The 21,634-nt window shown below is 35.9% G+C and overlaps 2 protein-coding genes across 4 annotated transcripts in view; one reads left to right on the top strand and one right to left on the bottom strand.

Moving 5' to 3' along the window:
- The window catches only part of dpr3 (defective proboscis extension response 3), a 49,523-nt gene that overhangs the window by 8,194 nt on the left and 19,695 nt on the right, over nucleotides 1–21,634 (bottom strand). For all 3 annotated transcript variants that reach the window (XM_068295336.1, XM_068295334.1, XM_068295335.1), the window contains exons 3-5: nucleotides 1,825–2,291; nucleotides 1,670–1,747; nucleotides 715–847 (exon numbers count right to left, since the gene is read on the bottom strand). In XM_068295336.1, coding sequence (XP_068151437.1) covers nucleotides 715–847; nucleotides 1,670–1,747; nucleotides 1,825–2,291 — 678 coding nt within the window. The remainder of the gene's footprint in view (nucleotides 1–714; nucleotides 848–1,669; nucleotides 1,748–1,824; nucleotides 2,292–21,634) is intronic.
- LOC137581157 (RNA polymerase II-associated factor 1 homolog) lies at nucleotides 16,922–18,180 on the top strand. The gene is made up of 3 exons (XM_068295339.1): nucleotides 16,922–16,996; nucleotides 17,065–17,956; nucleotides 18,015–18,180. The coding sequence occupies exons 1-3, from the start codon at nucleotides 16,965–16,967 to the stop codon at nucleotides 18,084–18,086; spliced, it is 996 nt and encodes a 331-aa protein (XP_068151440.1). The 5' UTR covers nucleotides 16,922–16,964; the 3' UTR covers nucleotides 18,087–18,180.

The following is a 21,634-nucleotide window of genomic DNA, read 5'->3' as shown; positions in this document are numbered from 1 at the left end:
TCACTAGCTTGTTTACTCAATCACTTGTTCACTTACCGATTTGTTTATTCAGTCACCCTTTGAATTATTCACCTGTTCACTCAATTAATTAAGCACGTACCTACTTTATCGTTTACTAGATCACTCACTGACGTGTTCATTCGCTCAATCAATCGTTTACTTTTTTGACCACCTCACTAAATTGTTCATTTGCTTTTTGGCTTAGAGCAACTTATTCGCTTTTGTTTCACTCGCTTGTAATCTCACTTTTTTATGAACTAACCCATTTATTCACTTAAGCACTTGTTCACCTACTTTCTTTAGTTGCTCCTTGACATATATTATCTGGCTTGTTGACTAACGCCCTAAGCTTTAGTAATTAAGCACTCTCTTCATGAACAGAAGAGAATAATAGTTCGCAATTCGACTACTTGTAAATAGTCGAACAGACACCTGTTCAGTTAAAAGTGAGCAACTTATCTAATTGACCAACACCCCACCAACTATGATTTGAATAGTATAAACTCAGTACACGTAATTTGTTATCCCAATGATAAAGACATTATTTTTTTTAAAATTTTGAAATATTAAAGTTTTCTTGTGTAAAATAATCATTGAAGAATCAATTAGCAGTCTACACCCCAAGATTAATTAATGAATATGTATATGTATACCCAAATTTCCATATTTTTTTCCAAATTTCATTCACTTTGGATGTCTTTCTGATTTACTTACCAATGATATTCAATTGAAATGCCATGGACATTTTCGGTTCGGTGTTCACCTGACACTCGTATATGCCGCTATCTCTTGCTTGGGGCGCCTTTACATGCAACGTCCATTCCCGTGAATCCTTCGATTCGGTTACCTGACACAGACAGAGATAGACAGACGCGAAATGCGGAATACATTTTCAGTTTCATTTTCAATTTAACCATTATTCAATTTTCTCCCATTTCTGCTGTCAGTTGCCATTTACAACTTACAAGCAAACAAATATTTGTTTGTATATACAAGAACACAGAGAGACAGAGAGAGGTAGAGAGGGAGAGGGACAGGGAGAAATGAAATAAAAACTTTCACGAATTTTTGAGCGTATAAATTTGCATGAGCTGCAGTTATTATTCTTTTTGGGAAATATTCATGAAAATTAAACAATTATGCGAATCGATTGTTTATTTGCTTTGTTTATGCTGAAGCTCAGCAGGAAATTATTACGTTAGTCTCTTCTTTTTTTTAAATTATCCATTAAAATATGTTTATGCCAGATGAAAAATGTATGTGCCATAAATTGGCATAGCAACAAGGGCTTAACTATGAATTAGAAATAGCAATTTTAATCAGAAATGTTATAAACAATTACATAAAATAGTAATTATTATGGTTAGGTACTTTCAACGTGTAAATAAATTATGTTAAAATATTCTTGAGCCATGTCGAAAAATTTATGAAAATTAATCTCTTAATATTGTAATCAATTTCAATGCAAAAATGGGTTACATTTACTGAAAAGTCACTGGAAAACAATATTTAAATTTATAATCTAGAACCTCAATGGATTTTATATCAAAAGGACTTCTGTAAAAGGAAACTATTCAAGTGGGTGTTGCCCATTTGTAGTCTTAGATGACGCAACGACAAGTCAAAGCGATCCAGCGAATTGAATTGAATTTTTATTGAATGAATTTACCTGGAATCGTTTGTCAGAGGTGTATGTTGCAGTGCCAACGGTCAGGATATGCAGATCACGTTTACGTATCCATGATACCTGTATGTGAGGGACAAGGGAAATTTGATTAACCAAGATAAATTTTAAAACTGTAATACATTAAGTTTCACACTCACCGACTTATCATGCAGACTATCGACACGGCATTTAATTATTGCCTCCGTGTGGCCAGTTCGTCCTGTGATATTCCTTGGCATGCCAAAGTCAAAAATTGGCAACGACTGTCCAAGGTCTGTTTCCGCCACCGCAAAACCATCTGATGTAGCCGAGGAGGAGTATGAAGAGGAGGCGGGTGGAAATCCCCCAAATGGGGCGAGCAGTGAGTCGGGAAAGCCAGCCAGGAAGGCTAAACTCTTGAAAGTGTGATTCGTGGCTTCCGTTTGTGGTGGCGTCTGCACCGCAGACAAGGACGTTGAAATTGTTGCTGTTGCCAGTGTTTTCTCATCGTCATCAGCAGCAGCAACGCCAGCATTGAAGTCTTCCGGTTGCCTTGTTGTTGTTGTTGTTGTTAGTGTTGTTGATGTTGGCATTCTTGATGTCGTTGTTGTTGTTGCAGCTGCTGCTGCCACAGCTGTGAAGAGACCTGCCAAGTTGTAAGGAAAGCAAAAAGACAACAAGAAAAAAACCCAAATTAATATGAGACTCTACCTCATCTTTTATCATTTCTCTTCCGTTGGCGGTTTCTCTTGTTATCCAACACGAATTTACAACTGGCCCTCTTTGAGCCATTTATCTTGTTTGCCCTTTTGATTTGTTGGTGGCCACAAAATGTAGTCAACTTTTGGGCGCAAAAAGAGACGAAATAAAAAACCAAAAACACATAGACAAACCATCAAAAAAAAGGTGAATGGGTTTTACCCATTTTCAATTTTATCTACAACAATTTGTACTTTTTGTCTTTTGACCATATAAGAACAGTTTCAATTTTCAGTTCAGCGAATGCAACAAATATCAGATTCAATTTGTTTATTAAATGTTTTACACAAACACGATCTTTCACACATTATATATATATTTGTATATATTTATAAATGTGGCAGACAGTTAGGTACATATAAATGTTTTAAAAATCAAGCACACGCCATGTTGCATCTGACATTGCAAAACTATGGATAAAATACAGTTAACCAAATAAAAATTATTTTAAAAATTAGAATTAGTTGTTCAGGATGTTGAAAAAATTTGTCGGTTTTTCACTTAACTTGTTTTAGGCTATGGAAACCTTTTTGCATAGAATATGATTTTGATTTCGAGGCATTTTCTAATGCCAATTTGTGGTTACTTATTCAGACAGGATATAAAATTATTTATATATCTTTTTGATGCAAAGAGGAATATCTATTTGTTAAATTAACTTTTCAGTTATTTTATTAACCGCATTTTATCTTATTTGGTCTTATTTGGTGTACCAAATTAAATTTCTTAAAGATATACATATAAATTGTCTTGAATGTAGTTCTTTGTTTTCTACTCAAATTATTAAAATAATTCAATAACCTGTCAGAAATTCCATTACAATTTGCTTTCAAATGAAACTTTTGCTCTGAGCAATTTGAAATTCCTGAAACAACCTTTGTCCTATTTTGGAAAGTTTGAACCAAATGTCTGAGTCCTCGCCACATGATGTCATGCAAATGTTTTCGTTTTGTTCAGCTGTGTGAAAATGAAGTGAGAAATTTGTATTTGCCTTTTTTTTTTCTTTTTATTTTACATTATTGTTTGAAGATGATTGTGCGGGGAAAGGGCCAAAGAAATGGCATATTAAAAATCAGTGATTTCACATGTTGCGATTGAGGCTGCTTTATACCCTGTAATCATGTGCTCAAGTATTTCAAATTTGAGGCGTTGCACCCTTCTCAATTAGAGCATGATCCTGATTACAGCTCTCTACCCCTTCCTTTAGTAATTTTTGAATCGATTTGATTGATTTATCGAATTAACTTTTTAAGCCAACTTAACCTAATTTCATTAAAATTCTGACCAAAACAAAAAAGTTAAGTTAGTAATGATTCTTTTCCTTTTCACATAAGTCTTAAAATAGTGTATACTTTGGTCGTCTTGGCCTTTATTTGCTTTGCCCTCAACCGGACTTTCTTTTGGTCGAAACATTTTCCTTTAGCTATTTCCCCAAATGGCTTTTAAAAAAGCATTTGAACAACTTTGCTTTTCAATTTAATGTTTTTAGTTTTCTTATTTATAATTTTGTTATGGATTCGGGTTTTTTTCCAGCAAAAGAGAGAGAGAAAAATCAGCTGAAGAAACTTGCTAAACAAATTCACCAGACATTTTTTCAGTGGAAAAAAAAATGTTTTGTTAGCAATCCACACGAGTGTGTGCTGAATGCGGGAGGGGAGCAGAGCGGGGAATCGGATGATGGCAACGTAAGCCGCAATGTTTTTAGCAATTCCTTTAGCATTTTTGTTGGAAACTTTTCCTTCTTTTTTTTTTTTTTTTGACTAGCGCTAAGCCGCCGTCTATGGGCATAAAAACTGATTTCGCATTGCAGCCAACAACGGGACAAGTTTGTTCGCATTTGTATTTTTGGCCAATGTTGGTTGTAGGTCGCCCAACCGGGATCGAGTACCGGCAACAGCATCAAAACCAGGACCCAACGACAAGCACAAGGGGAGGATGGATGGAGAGGAAGCAACTCGCTGCGCCACTTCACGCGTTCAACAGCTTCCGGCAGTGCACAAATACAGAGAAGCAGGACAGCCAGTGTGCTAGGACATGGAACAGGACACATTTGCAGCTGCCTGCGATTTGCTTGTATGTGTTTGTGTATGTGTATCTGTGTGTGTGTGTGATATGCCTGCAGCGCTCATGTGCATTTGGCAAAGCACTTAAAATGACAAAAATAACAAAAACAACAACTGAAATAGACAAAGAGACAAACAAACGAACAAGTGTACAAGGTGGCCAACCATCTCGACGCGTCGCTAGAAACTTGGGACCAACACAAAAAAATATTGAAAAACGAAAAATAAATAAATAAATGCCGGAAAAGAACATAAAGATTTTAAAGGGCGTTCCAAAAAGCAGAAATTTATCAAATTGCATGATTAAATTTTAACGAAAAAGTAAAAACATTAAATCTTTAAATGCTAAATAAGAAAGGGATGGAGGGAAGGGAAAGGATTAATAATCCAACCACTTATGTTTTCTTAAAAAACAGTCTATAAAAAGTATAGTAGGATGCATATAATAGTCCTACCATACTTAAATAATAATCATACTTTTAATTCCTACACAATTTAGCTAAATATTAAATACAATAGCCCCAATTCATGTTTGGATACCCCTTATACGTCAGCAATTAATGTTGCATTTATCTCATTTCAATGAAATCGAAGACATAATGGGAGATAATCTTTAGTGTCGGGGTATGAGAATTTAAATTCATTGAAATAAAACTTTGCCATCCCTGTTAATTGATACGATGCAGGATTAAAATGTTATGACAGTCATTAAACTGTATTACTACTGGAAGTTATGTGCTTATCTTATAAATTAATCGACCTATGAGTTGCCTTCTAAAATAGATCCAGTTAAGAAAGTGCAAGTTCCTATTATCCTATTCTATCTTTTCACCATTTCTTGAATGTTTTCAACTAGGAGATTTCGCAAAAGAGAACATCTTTGATTATAGTCCTTATAGATGTATTCATATAGACCATGCCATGCATATTGTCAACATCATGTTCCATTTACGACCAACGGACAAAAGCAAAACAACGTGAGCCAAATAAAAATGCAGCCTAATGTCAAGTGCTATATAGAACCAAGCTGGGAGGATAAAATTGAAGATGAATTAAAATGGCGATGGCAATTGAAAATCAGCACATAAATACCAATGGGAAAAGAGGTAGAAAAAAGTGTCTGAAAACCATCAGAGTTGTACATACATAATTCAGTTCCAATACTAACAATATTGATACTAGTTAAAGTATAGCAATATATAGTAGTTGACACTAAAGATCTATTAAGTGGGTCACACAATAGATAAAATGTTTAATCCACATTTAAAATGTGAAAATATTTCTTATCAGACAATAAATTTGATTTACTGAAAAATGCTAAGCCCAAAAGCTGAAAGTCACTTGACCCATTATTCGACCTAGTCATTAGGTATTATTATTGTTGTTGTCTTTAAAAGTAAACTCAACCAAGGCCAAAGCCAAGTAAATCCATACCTCCAAACATATTTTTGTGGTATTCCAAGTCGTATTTTTCGAAAAATTTATTGCCTTGGCAACCTTTACGATGATAAGCTTAAAATGTATATTCAAATAAAATAAATTTGGCACAATGATCTCTGAAAATTCAGTTTGCAAAAATGTGAAAAATTCAAGTTAAGTTCAGTAAACATTTAATTTAGTTTTGGTCCTGAAATTTATTTTTCTTTCTTGTTTTGTTTTTGTTATTTTTATGTTATTTATTGTTTATGCCTTGAGTTCTGTTGAGTCTTTAGACTCGAGTGCACAAACAATTGACAATGGCTCCAACAGTGTCTATAAAAATAGCAAACACCAGACGAATTATAATGAGGCAGGCAGACACCAGCAGATGGGTGCGAAGACAATGGAATGGAAAAGAGTGGGAAGGGAAGAGATGCATAGTTTGGGGGCTGGAGAAATGTGGCAGTCCACGTACAAGAAAAAATCCTTGATGAGGACACGAACAATCTGCGTGTTCCTTGTACATTGTTCATCGTTAACACTTTGGTAATGTCAAGTCATAAAATGTTCTTATACTTTATGCTTTGCTCCCTTGCCCCCTGTAGTCAGCCTCGTATTGCAATTAAATGCGCAACGAGTCCTTAAAGGCCGTAAAAGATGGACGAGAAGAACAAAAATGGACAAAAAATGGAAAGTAAAGCAAACACATATAATTTGCATATAGAAAAGAAAACTATTTTCGGCCATCATTTGATGTTGTCAAATCTGGTTTGGTTTTTTAGGCCGGGCGAAGAAGAAGATGCCATGCAAATTTTTTACTGGCACAGTTCTCCTTCAAAGGACTCTACAAATCACATGGCACACGTGTCGGGATTTGGGATTTGTTTCACTTTAGTCTCAATTTTATTTTTAAGGTCCTTTTTCATTTTTTTTTTTTTTAATGTTTTTCGTTCGTTCGTGGGTTCGTTCATTCGTTTGTGTGTGAAATCGAGCGCAAATGTTGTATAATAAAATTCAATTTGGCATTTCTTTTAACTCAATTTATGTGTCAAGTGAAAGTGGATTTGACCGGACAACAAATACGGTATGTGTTTTTTCTGTTGTTGTTGTTGTTATGTGGGCGTATGTGTGTGTGTGCATCCAAGTTATAAATGAATTTATGGCTCTCGCTATGTGTTTGTATTTGTGTTAGCACAAAATTAATAGCATTTGTGCCACAGCCATTGCCCCATCATGATGGTGATGGTTCCCTCTCATCCTGCCAACATTTACTCCAGCTGCTGTTCCCAATGCTGATCCTACTTTTACTACAACTGCTACTTCAAACTGATTGAATTAATGATGTCAACATTGCAATAGAAAGAGAAAGAGAGCAAAAAGCCGAGGTCGTGGACAATTTTAATCTATGACGCATATTCTGCCGCCTTGCAGTTATCAGCATGGCTGCATTAAACAAACCTGCCACAGGCTTGGTTATCATATTAAACACAATTCATTAAAATTTAGCAGCAGCTGCACTTGAATATGAATTGTTTCAGCTGATAAAGATATATGTATCTATTCAAACTTCCATTGTTTTTCAAATATTTCTTTGTTAAGGACATTACAAAATCAGAATTTCTATTGACCCAAAATGGGATTTTAAACTTAAAATTGGTTTGATTAGTGAAAACTCCGAAAGGAATATGCCAATTTTAAGCATTTTGAAATCGGTTAGAGATATGGATCAAGATTTTGCGGTTCACTATCTCAATATAAAGACCAAATTGAAGCTTTACATTAACATATTACAACTCTTCACTAACATTATATAAAGATAACCTAATAATTACAATTTCATAATGGGAAATCGATGTAATTTGTAAATGTAATTATAATATAAGAAGGTTAGTGGTCGATTGAATTAGTAGAAACAAATTGGTTGACCTGTTCCTACATATTAAAATTATAAAGGGTGGGCTTTCAAAAATCCAACCACAAGTGGAATGTGCACTGATATAAGCCATGAATTAAACGTCTATGTAAGTTTAGCTTCAGTATTTCAGTATTTCAATGCATATGTATTTCTAGTTTTAACGACTTGAGAATCATGAGTTTATTATAAACTAAATAAAGATTTCCCCATAACCAATTCAAGATATGTTTGTTCATTTATTTCTCACTTCACTTGATAATCAGATAGACTCTAGATAAATTTTTTGGCAGATTATTTAATTTTAATATCAGGTATGCATAAATGCCAATGAATAAACATTTGAATACATTCTATTATAGACTGTATATCTGTTTAATTCTAGATCACTCATTAAAGATAGATAACATTGTCTGCATATATTAACAATTTCATGTGCATAATTTGCTAATTAATTGTTCAGACTTCATTGAACGGCCTAAAGCAGATATTGATACATTTTGTGATTATAGTTTAAATCAATCAATGGTAAGGAAAAAAAATTGTTCAGCTTCAAGGCTCAGAGATCTCAGATGGAGCAAAAACAGGATACAAATGTAGAAAATTCACATAATCAATTTTGGTTTTAGGCTTGTTGGCTTCAGCCCATTCATTGTTCATTGTTCAGGCTCGAAGTGATGCAGAGGCAAACAGAATCATAGCTTCAACTGCTGATGGATGTCTCTGGAGCAATACATCAAACCAAATTAGCAGTTTGTGTGTGTGCGTGTGTTCTCCATGCTCAAAAAGCCAAAATTCAGATGCAGATATCGTAGAAGTGGGTGGAGGCATGAAATTTGCTATACGCACAGTGAAGCTCAGGTGCGCTTCAGGGGAGACAACCTGATAGAGGACGACTGCCAAATTGGCTTTTAGGCTAATGCCAGAAGCAAGGGCGTAGTGATCAGAAATGGGGTGCATTTATGAAAGAAGTTATTCTCACTTATTGAACCCCCTTGGCTGGGTCTCTGGATTTGAAGGACATGCATATATTAGCCTGGCTATGTTTCACGTTGAAAGAGAGAGAGAGAGAGTCTGTTGAAAATGCGTTAAATGCGTTTGATGTGCAGAGCCCGTCTAATGTTTGAAAATTTCCATAAAACATGCAATAAAAGCGCAAGGACAACAACAAGGCCAAGCTCAAAAAGCCCGAAGAATGGAGTAAAGGAACAACATCAACACACGCACACACACACACACATATAGAGAAAAACACTCTTCTTCGTAATAGAAAAAGTACAAGGGTCTCCCGGAATAAAAGCATAACAAGCTAACGTGTAACGAGGCAGCCAGCTGAAGCTGAAGCTGCAAATGAGGCCAGGACCCAGAATCCTGAAGGAAGGTTCTAAAATACAAGGTGCAAGGTATTGGCAGAGACGGGCTTGGCTGCTATGGAGGACATGCCAACATCTCTCGACAATGTAATGCTTCAATTTCGCTCGCAAACAGACATACTCACCAACACACTCACACACTATACAGACATTTGCCTTCGTTTTCAATTGTGAAATCTAAAGAAACTTGGGGGGAAAAAGAGTTGGAAACGGAAACGGAAATGTTGGCTTAAGCCACGCACGCTCTTCCATATGTTCCAGGCGCACACACACACACACATATGAGAGTGTGTATAGGTGTGCGTACATATATGTGTGAGTGGGCGTGCAAGACTATTTACATTGTCACACTTTCATCACATTGCACTTCGTTTCACTTTGCTCAACGCTTAACTCCATTTCAGCATTCAAGTGGCTAAAACTAAGCATATGGGCGTTGCCTAGGGCGTGGCCGTCTACAGACAGCTGCTCTTGCTCAATTGCATTATCCGTCTCCTGATGGATGAATTTGGAACCCTGACTATACTGACATCCTTCCCGTTGCTACTGTTTCTCCACACTACGGACTTTTTTATTGCACTTCAAATGGTTTGTAATTTGGCAAGTATAACAAATTTTCAGTTGCTTTGCAGGAAAATTGCAGAATGTGCTTGAAACGGATAGAGCTAGGGGTGTAAGGGGATAGTGTAATTGAATATTATATATACTTGGTTGTAAATTTTAGATACATGTAATAAAAGAAAAGGGCACGTAACGGATATTTGATTGTTTTGAAGGGAGGTGTAAAAAGTAACAAGAATGAACCGAAGGACAAGAGAAAAATGTACTTCTTTCATCTTCTGCGTAGCACCTTGAAAAATAACTGCGATAAATTATTATCTAAAAAAAATGAATTGCAGCAAAACAAAAATCCAAGTATGAGATTGTTAGAAATATTTTTTAAGCAGTCAATGAAAATGATTAGAAATAAACACCTAAATTAAAATGCTATGGTTAGATATTATCAAATATGACGAATTTTACTGACCTAACCCTAATGTTGTTATGTTAAACTTTGCACTGATGACCTCTCTAATTTTACTATAAAGGAAGTGCATTATTCTTGATGGTCAGATACCAGTTGTAGCTGCATTGCTGTGTCCTTGGCGCCCATCTCTTCCTTTGTATTCTCCCTCCCAAGTCCACTAGACAACTATAAGTCACTGGATTATGTGCTAATGCCTATTTACATATAAACAAATAACCATTAAATCAAATTAAGAAATACCAAAGTCTTTCATTCAAAAACATAACAAAAATCTATCTTTTAAATGTTAAATTTTAAGGTATACACAAAATTCTAATACTCTTTTGTTATCTGAAAAAGGAAACATGTGTTTTTTTAGCGTAAAAGTAATATTCGCGAAATTTTAAGTTGGTGTTTTGGTTGTGCGTGTAAATAGCTTTTCTGTGTTAAGTGGGTTCGACTTATATATACATATAATCTATTGATTAAGTCAACGTGCAACAAAAGCGGCGCCAAATACAACTAGCATAGCCTACTTTTAAGGGTTCCAAATGAAAATGTTTAAAGCTTAAAACTTTTATTTGTTCAGCAATTTAATATATAAATATTAGTCTGTATATCAAACACAATTGCATATATCATATATAAGATAATTGGTATTATTAATTGAATAAATAAAAGTTTAAATTTTCTTGCTCTGGGAACACACTTTCAGTTGCTCACATATGTAATTCAAAACAAAAATGATTTACAAATGTAAATAATTATGTATATTTTGGGGTAAATGCAAAATATTAATTTGATCTAGTTCCCCAGTAGATTAACAAAATAATTTTCACAATAGACTTTTCGCACAAATGCATTGCATCAATTTCAAGTTATTTGATATGAAATAGGCCGATATTGTAATGATAAATTGAATATGTAAACTTAATTGTTGACTTGTTGTGAATGTGGTGAATTCGATGAGAATACAAGCCATTGAAGCCATAAAACCAAACAAAAGAAACTGATCTGCCAATTAGTAGCGTTGAGTAAGTTAATTGTGTATCTAACACATATTTGAATGTAAATTTTGGTAAAAACAATAATGTAGTGCCCCAAGGAGTTGATTCAAATATGTATTGTAAATGTATTTGTGTCTGTCTATAAAACAAATCTTAAATTTCTATCTCACTATCTATGTGTTGGCACTCTCCGTCGCATTGTTTGGACTGCAAGTTATCAGCTTGCATGCGAAAACAGAAATCTGTAGTGAAAGTTGCTTAATTGTGTCAAAGAACAACAACAGCAACTTGTTCCGCAGAGAAGAAGAGACTGAGTTAAGAAGCAGATAAGCATAAGATTATGTGTGCGTGTGTGCATGGGTGTAAGTCTTGCGCCTTATTTAATTCTAATTAAAGACCGCCAAAGCTTAAACATTAAGGACTAACCGTGTCAAAAAACCACAAGCTAAGCGCATACATTTAACAACTTTTCAAAAGGAAATTCCTTCAAAAGTGTATAAAATTGTGCAAAAAGTGTTTAACTTTACTAAAGGAAGACTGTTTCTTCCTTATTATAGATTACTTACTTTTAAAGATCACATTGAATCCTTTCTAAAAACGTGCAGAATCGAAAGGTCGAAACTAAACTGGCTAATAAATGGCATAAGCAAATTGCCAATAAGATGCAAACAGGCACTACATAATGCCATAGTAGCTCCTACTTGGAGAGTCCAAATCTAAGGAATGGCTGCAGATTCTAATAGAAAAAAGGTACAGGACACCTTTTACAGAATCGAGATATATAGTATTAATTTAGCAAGTAAAACTTATATTTTTAGTTTCTGCTTGATCAAAATTCTTTTTCTTGCACATTTGGAACAAATCTGAAAGCTAAAAATGAGTCAAAAGTCTAGAAAATTGTGCAGAGTTAGTAAGGTGAGAGCTTTGCGGGGTCCACAATGTTTGAAAAGTACCTACTCAAAAGTTTAAATGAAAAATTTAATGTAAATATGTATGTATCTACATATGTTACTTATGTGGCGAATATTTGCTTGCCTCTCTTCTCTATGTACTACCACTTGTCTGTCTATTTGTTACACTTGAGTATTCAAATTAACCTCTATAATTTACTAGACGTGTAGCTCATATTTGCAACATTGCCCATACACACACTACAGCCCCCCTGCCCATCTGAAAGGCACTTCTCAGAGAATAAAGCCAAGAGAAATTCAAGTACAACGAGAATCCGGTAAATTGCAATTTACCTTTGTCTGGCCAAAACAAAAGTAACTACGTACCAAATACTCAAATACTCACTTGGCAACCAAAACCTTACATTGGGGTTAATTAAATTTTATTTTAGTTCCAAGTGACCGCAACAGCTTTTGTCAGCCGGACGGCCAACAAGCTAGCCAGCCAGTAAGCTAACAAGCCAGAAACAACAAACATTTATTATGCTCAGGTCCTGCAGGTCGTATACGTGATACTGTTGAGAGTTTTTCATCATCTTCGTCACTCTACATTCTACAGTACATCCACTCCGATTTGTTTTGAACTTATTCCACTTTATTCACTCTCTCTTTCTCTCTCTCTCTCTCTCTCTCTCTCTCTCACCTGCATGAGTGAAAATTTTATGCATTGGCTTTGTTATTCTGTATTTGCTCTTTTCTTTCTTTTGGTTGTTGTTGTTGTTGTTTGTTTCATACTTTTCGTATTCTAATTTTATGATGAGCCTTATTATGGCTTTTGTGCATGAAACTTTTTCAAGTGCCTTTCAAATTGCCTTGATGAGTGGCAAGGCAAAAAGGAAAAAACTTTCCATCCATCCAAAAGGTGAACGATGCAGTCGCAATAAAGAGAAAACTTTCTGCGAAATTCCCAATAAGTCCAAATAAATTGAACTTTGAGCAGTTTGTTTATTGATTAATAAGAATTTAAAATGGAATTACAAATTTCAATGTTTCTTTTGATGCATAATTATTTGCTGCTCACATAAGAAAGAAATTGCAGTGGCTGACGATTTCGAAATACTCTCTAATGAATTCATTCTAAAGACTACTTTGAAGACCCACAAGTTAGACCAATTTTATAAAGGATTTCCACATCCCTCGGATTTGTTTATTACAAAAATTAAACAAGATGAAAATGTCATGCATTTAACGACTAACCTAATGACTATTTATAGCATTCGTTTTATACCTTAAGGGAATTTTAATTTTAGTTCATTGTCATACAAGACAATCCTTTGTATTTAGCTTTCTCTAATAATCCCAACGCCCTGAGACAGAGGCAAAGGGTATTTTGGCATATGATAATGTTTGTTAACAAACTAATAACTAAAATAATAAACATATATCTAATACTTGCCATATTTGCATAAGCCACAAAGCTGTCACAACCACAAAATATTCATGGAAAATGTATTTAGATATATCTAATTTTTTTTCCTGCATTATTAATAATTATTAATTATGCATAGAACAAAAGGTAAATATGGGAATGAGCCAAAAGCGAAAATAGCCAAAGGGCAAATAATGAAAAAGCTCTTAAATTTTCATTCTGTTGAATGAAAGAAAAATAAATTATAAATAATAAAAGAATGCCAACGAAAATAAGAGAGAAAAAGTCAACATTTTGGAGGGTGTGGCAAGTGGGCTAAATGTGCATTTGTAAGAATGGAGGACGAAGTAAGGTGTTGAGAGCTGTGGAAAACCACAAGGCAGCACAGGAAGGCGAGAAGTGAAATAGCAATAACAAATTACTCGACCCGTAACCACAGTGCAATCAATTGTAGTGGGTACCAGAGGCACAAACAAACAAACCCACTAACACACACACACACACACCGCCCAGGGGGAAGTGGGTTAATAGGGGGAAAGGGAGGAAGTGCCTGCAGAAAGCACTTTATATGCCGAGGTAATGGCGCTTAATAAACGTCTTCACTCGAGTGAGCAGGAAAAAGCCAGCCGAGTCAACGGAGGCAGGAGCAAAGTAATTATGATTTATGCTTCTTCTTCTTCTCGTGAATGTGTTGTGGGTGGGGGCGGGGGCGTCTCTAATTGTGTGGGCGTGGTCTGGTTACAATTATGTCCAGGCAGCCTGTCTCCGTGTTTGTATGTCTGTCTGGTGGTTTGGCTGCTGCCCCGAAAATAGTAGAAGTCCAACACGACTCGGACATAAAGTAATTACAGCATGCTTTTTGGTGTAAACCAAACACGAAGGATCCAAGGAAAGTGTCCTGATGTAATGCATGCTAATGCGGCTTGTCATCCGACTCCATTGGCCACGTTCACGTTGCTTCGTTCGTCGTCCCAGGTCGTGTTTAGCCATTTGCCTTGTCAGCTATCATTAAAATAATTCAACTTGACCTGAAACTGAGCTAAAGGATTCCTAGATTCCTGGATACCTGAATGCTTGTCGTTGATGTTGCTCTTTTTGCTGCTGCTAATGAAAACGAATGCTCGTTGAACCTAAGTCACGCCTACAAAAATGAAATCCCCACACTAACACACACACACACACACACAAACGCATTCCTACATACATACATTTGGCATAATTAAGCCTTCTATGTCACAAAAAGGATTCGGCCATAGGACAATTGAAAAATCAGAGAACGGGATAGGGACCAGCATTTTCATTCATTTGCCACTTAATTAGTAAAATGCGCGTTTAAAACCGACTCATGGATATGGGCGTGGCTGCTTAATTACTCTGATGAGGTTGTTGTGTGGGAATTCAGTTGCGTGCCGCACAGGACATTTGCCAAACAGGATACAGGTAACAGATACACAGTAAAAAAAAAAAAAAAACTAAATCAATTTACAACCTATCAACTGTAACCTGGCCAAGATACCCAACTTAAGTTAATTGCTTTTTAAACGTTGCATTGTATTCTTAAAGGACTTACTCGTGTCTTGTTTTCACTCCCTCAGGATATTGGTAATATCATTTTTGTCTACTTAAGAAAATAAAAAAACAGACAAAGTAGCTAATAACCAAACTCATTATTTTTCGAGTCATTTTTTAAGCCAATATGAATGAATTTATTGGTTTAGTCTTTAAATAAATGAACTTTATTTGAAGTACTTATCCCTCAAGGTATTATAAGTATAGCAAGGTCATTAAAGATGGACACTTTATGGTAGCATTATAAGTACTTCAGATATTTATACAAATTTAAGGAACATGTCTTGAATGAAATGTTCAATTTTAATTACTAAATGATTTGCATTTACAATTGATTGGCATAATCGAGTTTGTTAATGGAACTTAAATGCCAAATAACTGTCTAGAAGACAAAATTTTTGTTTCCATTTGCCATTAGGAGACCATCAGATGAGCAAGGTCAAGTCCGAAAAGGCGCTTAGCCGTCATAAATTTAAAAGACAAAAGCCTAATCGCCTGGCTAATCAGTCAGCCATCAAAATGGACTTGAGAGGACAGCCTTCAGTGTGAAAGGCTTAAACGAAGTGAACACTGAAAAGCTGCGTGCCAAGCTATCATTATGCTGAAAAATATTGCTTAGCGGGTACTTAATCAACACACACCCACAACCAGCCACCCACACGCACACATTGAAATAAAGAACGGGGCGTGGCCTCCTACCATCTCGGTCGATTTAATTGCCCCACAGACACTTCAATGTCAGCATAAATTAAATTTTGATTTCAGGAACTTTGCCTCTAATGAAATTCCTCACGCAAATTGCACAGCCTCAGCCAACTGTGTGTGTGTGTGTGTGCTGGTTGTTGGGTAGGAAATCTAACAGCCACCTCCCTCGATTCCCTCCTGATGTGATGATGAGTTCATGATGCGGCACCCCTGGATTGAGTTTTGAGGCCCAAGTTTTAGTCATTGCTCAGCCATTGTCGCATCAATTAATTTGGCACGAGCCAAGCCACAGCTCTGGCTCACAAAAAGCTGGCCAGCTGGTCTAGCTACTACTTCTTGGTTCACCTCATTATGACCAACAACAATTGAATGTAGGAGCGCGCACGCGGAAGCGGTAGGCGTGGCACGTGATGAGCTTACGCCACACTGCGTACGGGAGAAGTGGAGGGAGGATGTCAGGGTTCATTATGGTCGTTGCCAAAGTGAACTGGTCCAGGCATTTGTGGTTTAAGAGAGAGATTTGTTCACAATGACAAGCAACGAGCAGGCTTTAAAGTTGCTCTTCAACCCAAGATGAAACTTTCGAGGTGGGTGGCGCCACCATCAGTGGGTGTTAAGATAATAGGTAAGAGCCACTAATGCGTTACGCCGTACTGAGATTCTTTTCTCGAATGTAAGTAAAGTTTTCTGCTGCTGCTCAACCAATCTAATCATACTGTCTCTAATTTGGGGTGAAAATTTAATCATTGTATTTAAAAATCTTGGAAAGTTTGAAATTTTGTGGCAAACAAAAACAAAGAGACCGCCTTAAGCAGTCGTCAGCATAAACAGAAAAATAAACAAATTTGGTCAGATTTGTATCGCGATTTCAGTCCTTTGAAATAAAATAGTCTTTATTTTAAATGATAAAACAGAAATTGTTGTCAAGTCATCTTGTACAGAGAACGCCTTGATAATTCTGTTTCTGTAGGGGCAGTGTTGTAAGCTTGCTAAGTTATGTAAAAGTGTTAGAAACTACCTTTTCACTGACCTATTTTTAATTGTGTCGAATACCCTGGCTTTAGTTGATTCTAGAATTGTTCAATGCTCTTTGGTAACTCTGTCTAAAAGGAAAAGTTGTCAAATATTTTGCTGACACAGCAGAAAAATCATTGTGCAACGAGCTACAGACTATTGAATATCACAAAATGGAAAAATCCAAGAAAAAAGATGATAAACAGTAAGTTAACAAAAAAAATTACCATAACTATTAGATTAAAAAAACAAGTAACCATGAACCTTTATTAGCAACCAATTTCTTGGAGAAATTGTCTACACCAATGAGTTACCCGATTTGTCCGTGGACTGCAAATTTCTGCCTTGTGGCAAGGATCTGCTAGACTATACCATTGAGCCTGTATCTTTTCCCGAATTGGAAGCTCAACACGTCTTTCATTTCAAGGGTCTTCAGAGTCTCTTCAATTTGGATTTGGTTAATCAGCAAATTTATGACCAACCACTGAATCCATCAGCACAAATGGATCCACGAGATGCAGCTATTCTAAATGAAATTGAAGCTTTGGACTGTCAGGCTCGCAAAGCGAAAGCAGCTGCACTCGAACATCCACGCGCCCAGGAGTTTCAGCTGATGTTTGCCAAAGAACGGGCCCATGTACCACGACCACGTACCAGTCTTCAGCGTGCACCACCACCTCCAGAGTCGAAGTCTAAGAAGGTCGAAATTGTATCGCTGCAGCAACAGAAGCAGCTAATTAATCAGACATTCAAGAGTATTGAAAAACCTCTGGCATGTCATCCAACCAAACCGGGAAGTAAGGCAAAACCCATTGCCATATTGCCCATATTTCCTGATTTGAATCTTCAGAACTTTGAATTCGTTCAGGTTCTATTTGATATTCCACCAGTGAATATACCAAATAGTCTGATTAAAGATTGTGGCAGTTATTTAATCAATTTTAATGCCCACGAGCCTGCAAATCGCAATGCAGAACAAAATAGTTTCTACTATATCTCCGATCAGCGATATACAGCAGAACGCACTGCCGAGAATGCGGAACGCGGAGAACGTTTTATGCTCCGTGAAAAGGAGAACTCACTGTATTATATACCCGTGGATCGTCACATTAAATTGCGTAGAGAGAGACCACGTCCTCAGTCTTTGACCAATAAATGTCTGTTGGTGAGTTTTCTTTTCCCACATAATTTATTGAAATTTTTAATTTGTTATTACCTCGTAGCAAGTAAAACGTGTCCCAGTTAAAAAAGATGGCAACAAAAAGAAGACTACATCCAAGGAAACTAAATCTTAATGATCTGGCTGGCATTCAATTGTTCAATGGACAACTGAAGAAACAAGGATCTCAAGTTTCTGTCTAATCTACAATAAAAATGTTCCTTGAAGTCCTTTGATATTTTTACGTTTCTATTAATACTATTGGGTCGCAGATTGGATTTTATGATAAAATAGCTTTTTTTTAGTTATTGAACCAGATACGCAGCAGCAGGACTTATAAGATAAGATTAACTTGGAGCTACAACAGCAAAAAACAAAGTTGACATTCTGAGTCTAATTTAGTTAAAATTCCAGCTTGGGGTAACTTCCTTAACTCCGACCTTCCTTGACTCAACTTTTGGCAAAACCAATTTTCAATTGAATTCCTCTTATCTTTGAGTAAGTTTCTTTTCTTTTTGCCAAATCAAAAGTCAGTTAAATCGAACAGAAACAAAAAATGTAAAACTACAAAACAGATTTCAGTCTTTTGTGTGGGCATAAAACTTGACCTCGGTTAAACTGGCTGTTTCAGTATGTTGCAGAGTCAAGAGTACAAATCTGTTTAATTAAGGCCGAAGTCTGGGGTCTACTCCTGTGCTGTGAGTGATGAGGTGTTGGTTAGCCTTTGGGGTTGGCAAATTGCTTGGTCAGTTCTTTGTTACCCAACAAGAGGAGTTCATTTCATTTGCCTTTTTGCCTTTTTTAGAGAGAAAAAGATTGAGAGCATGAAAAGGAGAGAGAGAGAGAGGGAGAAAGAGGGGGCAGTTTGGTTTATGTCCAGGTCCGGGCTTGGATTCGGTTACGGATTCGGGCTAGGTGCCAGGGCGATAATTTGTTGCCGGCCAGTCGCAACCTCTCGTAACTTACCCAACAGCCCAAAGTGAAACTCAATTTATAAATGGAATCGTTTACTTTCCTTTCATTCTTTTCCTTTCTTCTCGTTTTTTTTTTTTTTTTTTTTATATTTGTGTGTTGCAGAAAAGTAAGATTTGAATTTGGCTGACTTTCATTCTTACGTACTCACTTATCGCTTGATAGATACACTTGGGTCCATTTGATTGCTTTGATGTATGACCACCCAGATTTGGGCGAGGCTCCTCCTCCACTTTAATATGTTAAGAAGGTTCAATGCACTTGAATTTGTATTTGTTGCTTTTGATGTTCGGACATTAGTTTCCAAAAAATATTCTCATCAACAAACGTTAGTTTAGTTAACATTTTGCTTGGGTATAGCAAACTTTAAAGTGAGCAAAAACAGTCCAACCGCACAACTAATCTACTTAAACCAAAAAATATATCTTTGAAAATGTTTTGGCAGCTGCCAAACCAAAGGGAAATAAAATTCCACAACCAAAGACTGCAAAGAGGAAATGTCATAAAAAAAACTTGTCTATTTTTTTTTAAGTTTGTAGGTACAGAAATAGTTGGCAATTCAGCTTAGCCAGGAAATGTGTGCTTCAGATTTTCAGGAAATAGTTGCCAGACAGCCACAAAAATTCTGAACCATAAGTAAAATAAATATTGACAGCAAGCTAATACCTTACAAGTGTAACTAAAATTGATGGGAAATTTAATCACTTAAGAAACTGAGGTTGAAATTTCAATATTTAGTTAGTATTTGACAGTTTTTCCCTCTTCTAGTTTGGCTTTGAGTATAAACTTGAACTTATTAACCTTTAAATGTATTTTTAAAGTTTTATTTTAAACAGAAAATTAAGCTTAGTAAATAAATCAAATTTGAATTTGATTGGAATATTAAACATAAGTCGGACCTCCTAAATCTAAAGACCCAAAGAGTCTAGAGTCAAAAGTCATTGCTATTTCCTGACCTCAGCCCTAACGAACTTGCAATAATATTTTGTGTATATTACACATACGTCATGTTGACCCAAACCTTTACTTCAATGTCGCTTCTTCTTCTTATTTGTGACATTTAATGCTAATGTATTTAGTTTTTTTGCATTTTAAAAATTTTAGTCCAATTTATAGCTAATGTAACAATAGAATAGTTTCTCTTTCTTCATTAAAAGTATAATAGTTCAAAGTGTCATATCTTTTAGCATTTTTGCCATCCTTGCCAATTTACCTGCCATGAAGCAGGGGAAAGGACTACTAGACAAGTAATCGCCTGCGCGTGCCAGCAGCTGAAGCAGCCATTTTGCTCTGGGGTCAAGTGTAAAGTTAAATAAAAACGCTTAGCTCACAAACACACACACACACACAAGGGCAAGATGAAGAGCAAAAAGCAGGGCTGGATTTATGTTGAGCCTTTTGTTGACGTTGGCATGACTGCCAGTTGCCTGGCCAGCATGTCCAAGTAAGATTTGTGTCGGGGGCAAACGAAGTCCAAGGCGAAGAATGCACAAATATTCACATTACACAGCAAGAAAACGAAGCAAAAAGAAAATTCCACCAACGGAGTGGGCGTCCTTCATCCGCCACTATCTGGGCTCTTGAGTATGTCAGTTAATGGCTAAAATGATGTCAAGTCAAAAAATACAAGAAAAAATAAATAAAGAAAGAAACTAATTTCCTAAGATAGTGTCAACTGCAACTGCTGCCGATGCTCCTGGTGGTTGTCCTTGGACTATTTACTCCAATCTTCAAGTGTGTGGCCCACTCGACTGCATTAGGTGAAGAAAAATGATGGCCAAAACGTTGACCATGATGATATGAAATGAGCTAATTGGAATGCGCTAAAGTATTGCAATTTCTTTAATTCTTTTTGTGAGATTTTTTTCTCATTAAATTGCTCTTTGTTTCAACACCTCAGCCTCATATCACCGCACAAAGGAAGAGAAAGATAAAACAGTTAATTAAACCAAAAATTTGCTTAATCAAAAGTTTTTGCCATTTGGCCAGGCTTTTTGTTATTGTTGCGACTTTGGCATTGGTATTTACTTGGCGTCAGCAAAAGTATTTCATTCTCATACAGTCAAAGGCATATAAATAGGTTAATATCTACAGAATGGAAATAGTTTATACAAATTAAGAGTTTTTTGTACTAACTTTTGATTAAATATTTTTAAAAATATTAAGTTAGATCAATTTTTAAAGCAGAACTTAACCAGTTTAAAGTTTAATCTTCTCTTTCACTAACTTTCTATTGTATTAAAGATGTTGTACTATTCAGGTTGAAACTTTACAAGGCCACGTTCATTATGAAAAGTGTGAAAAAGTTTAATCTTTCGAAAATTTCCATACGAATAATTTCAATGAATATTTTTTTTCCATATTTTGTTCGTTAGTTGCAAAGTAAAAGTGAAATATTTAAATGCCCAGCGGTGTTGATATATATTTATTTATTGATGAGTGGGAAAGGCATGTAACCACAAATTAATTGGCTTGGTTAGACGCCCGCAACGGACCAGAAAGCTACATAAAACTTTGCCGTCTCGATTGATTGATGGCCAGGTGGTTAGTGGCCACATAGGAAATGGAGACGGAGAAAAGGTGAACACACGGGAGCTCAAACAGCTTGCTTCGTTTGAAAACTTGATGAATATTTATTTTTCTTCAGGAATAACCACAAAAGCCTAAAAACTTTTCGGCAATATAAAATTACGATTTAAACACATTTTTGTT

This window comes from Drosophila tropicalis, unplaced genomic scaffold (genome assembly GCF_018151085.1).
Source record: "Drosophila tropicalis isolate 14030-0801.00 unplaced genomic scaffold, ASM1815108v1 contig_845, whole genome shotgun sequence".
In the NCBI taxonomy this organism is placed as follows: domain Eukaryota; kingdom Metazoa; phylum Arthropoda; class Insecta; order Diptera; family Drosophilidae; genus Drosophila; species Drosophila tropicalis.
Note: the sequence above shows the minus strand (reverse complement) of the source record. Positions and strands in the feature narration are given on the sequence as shown.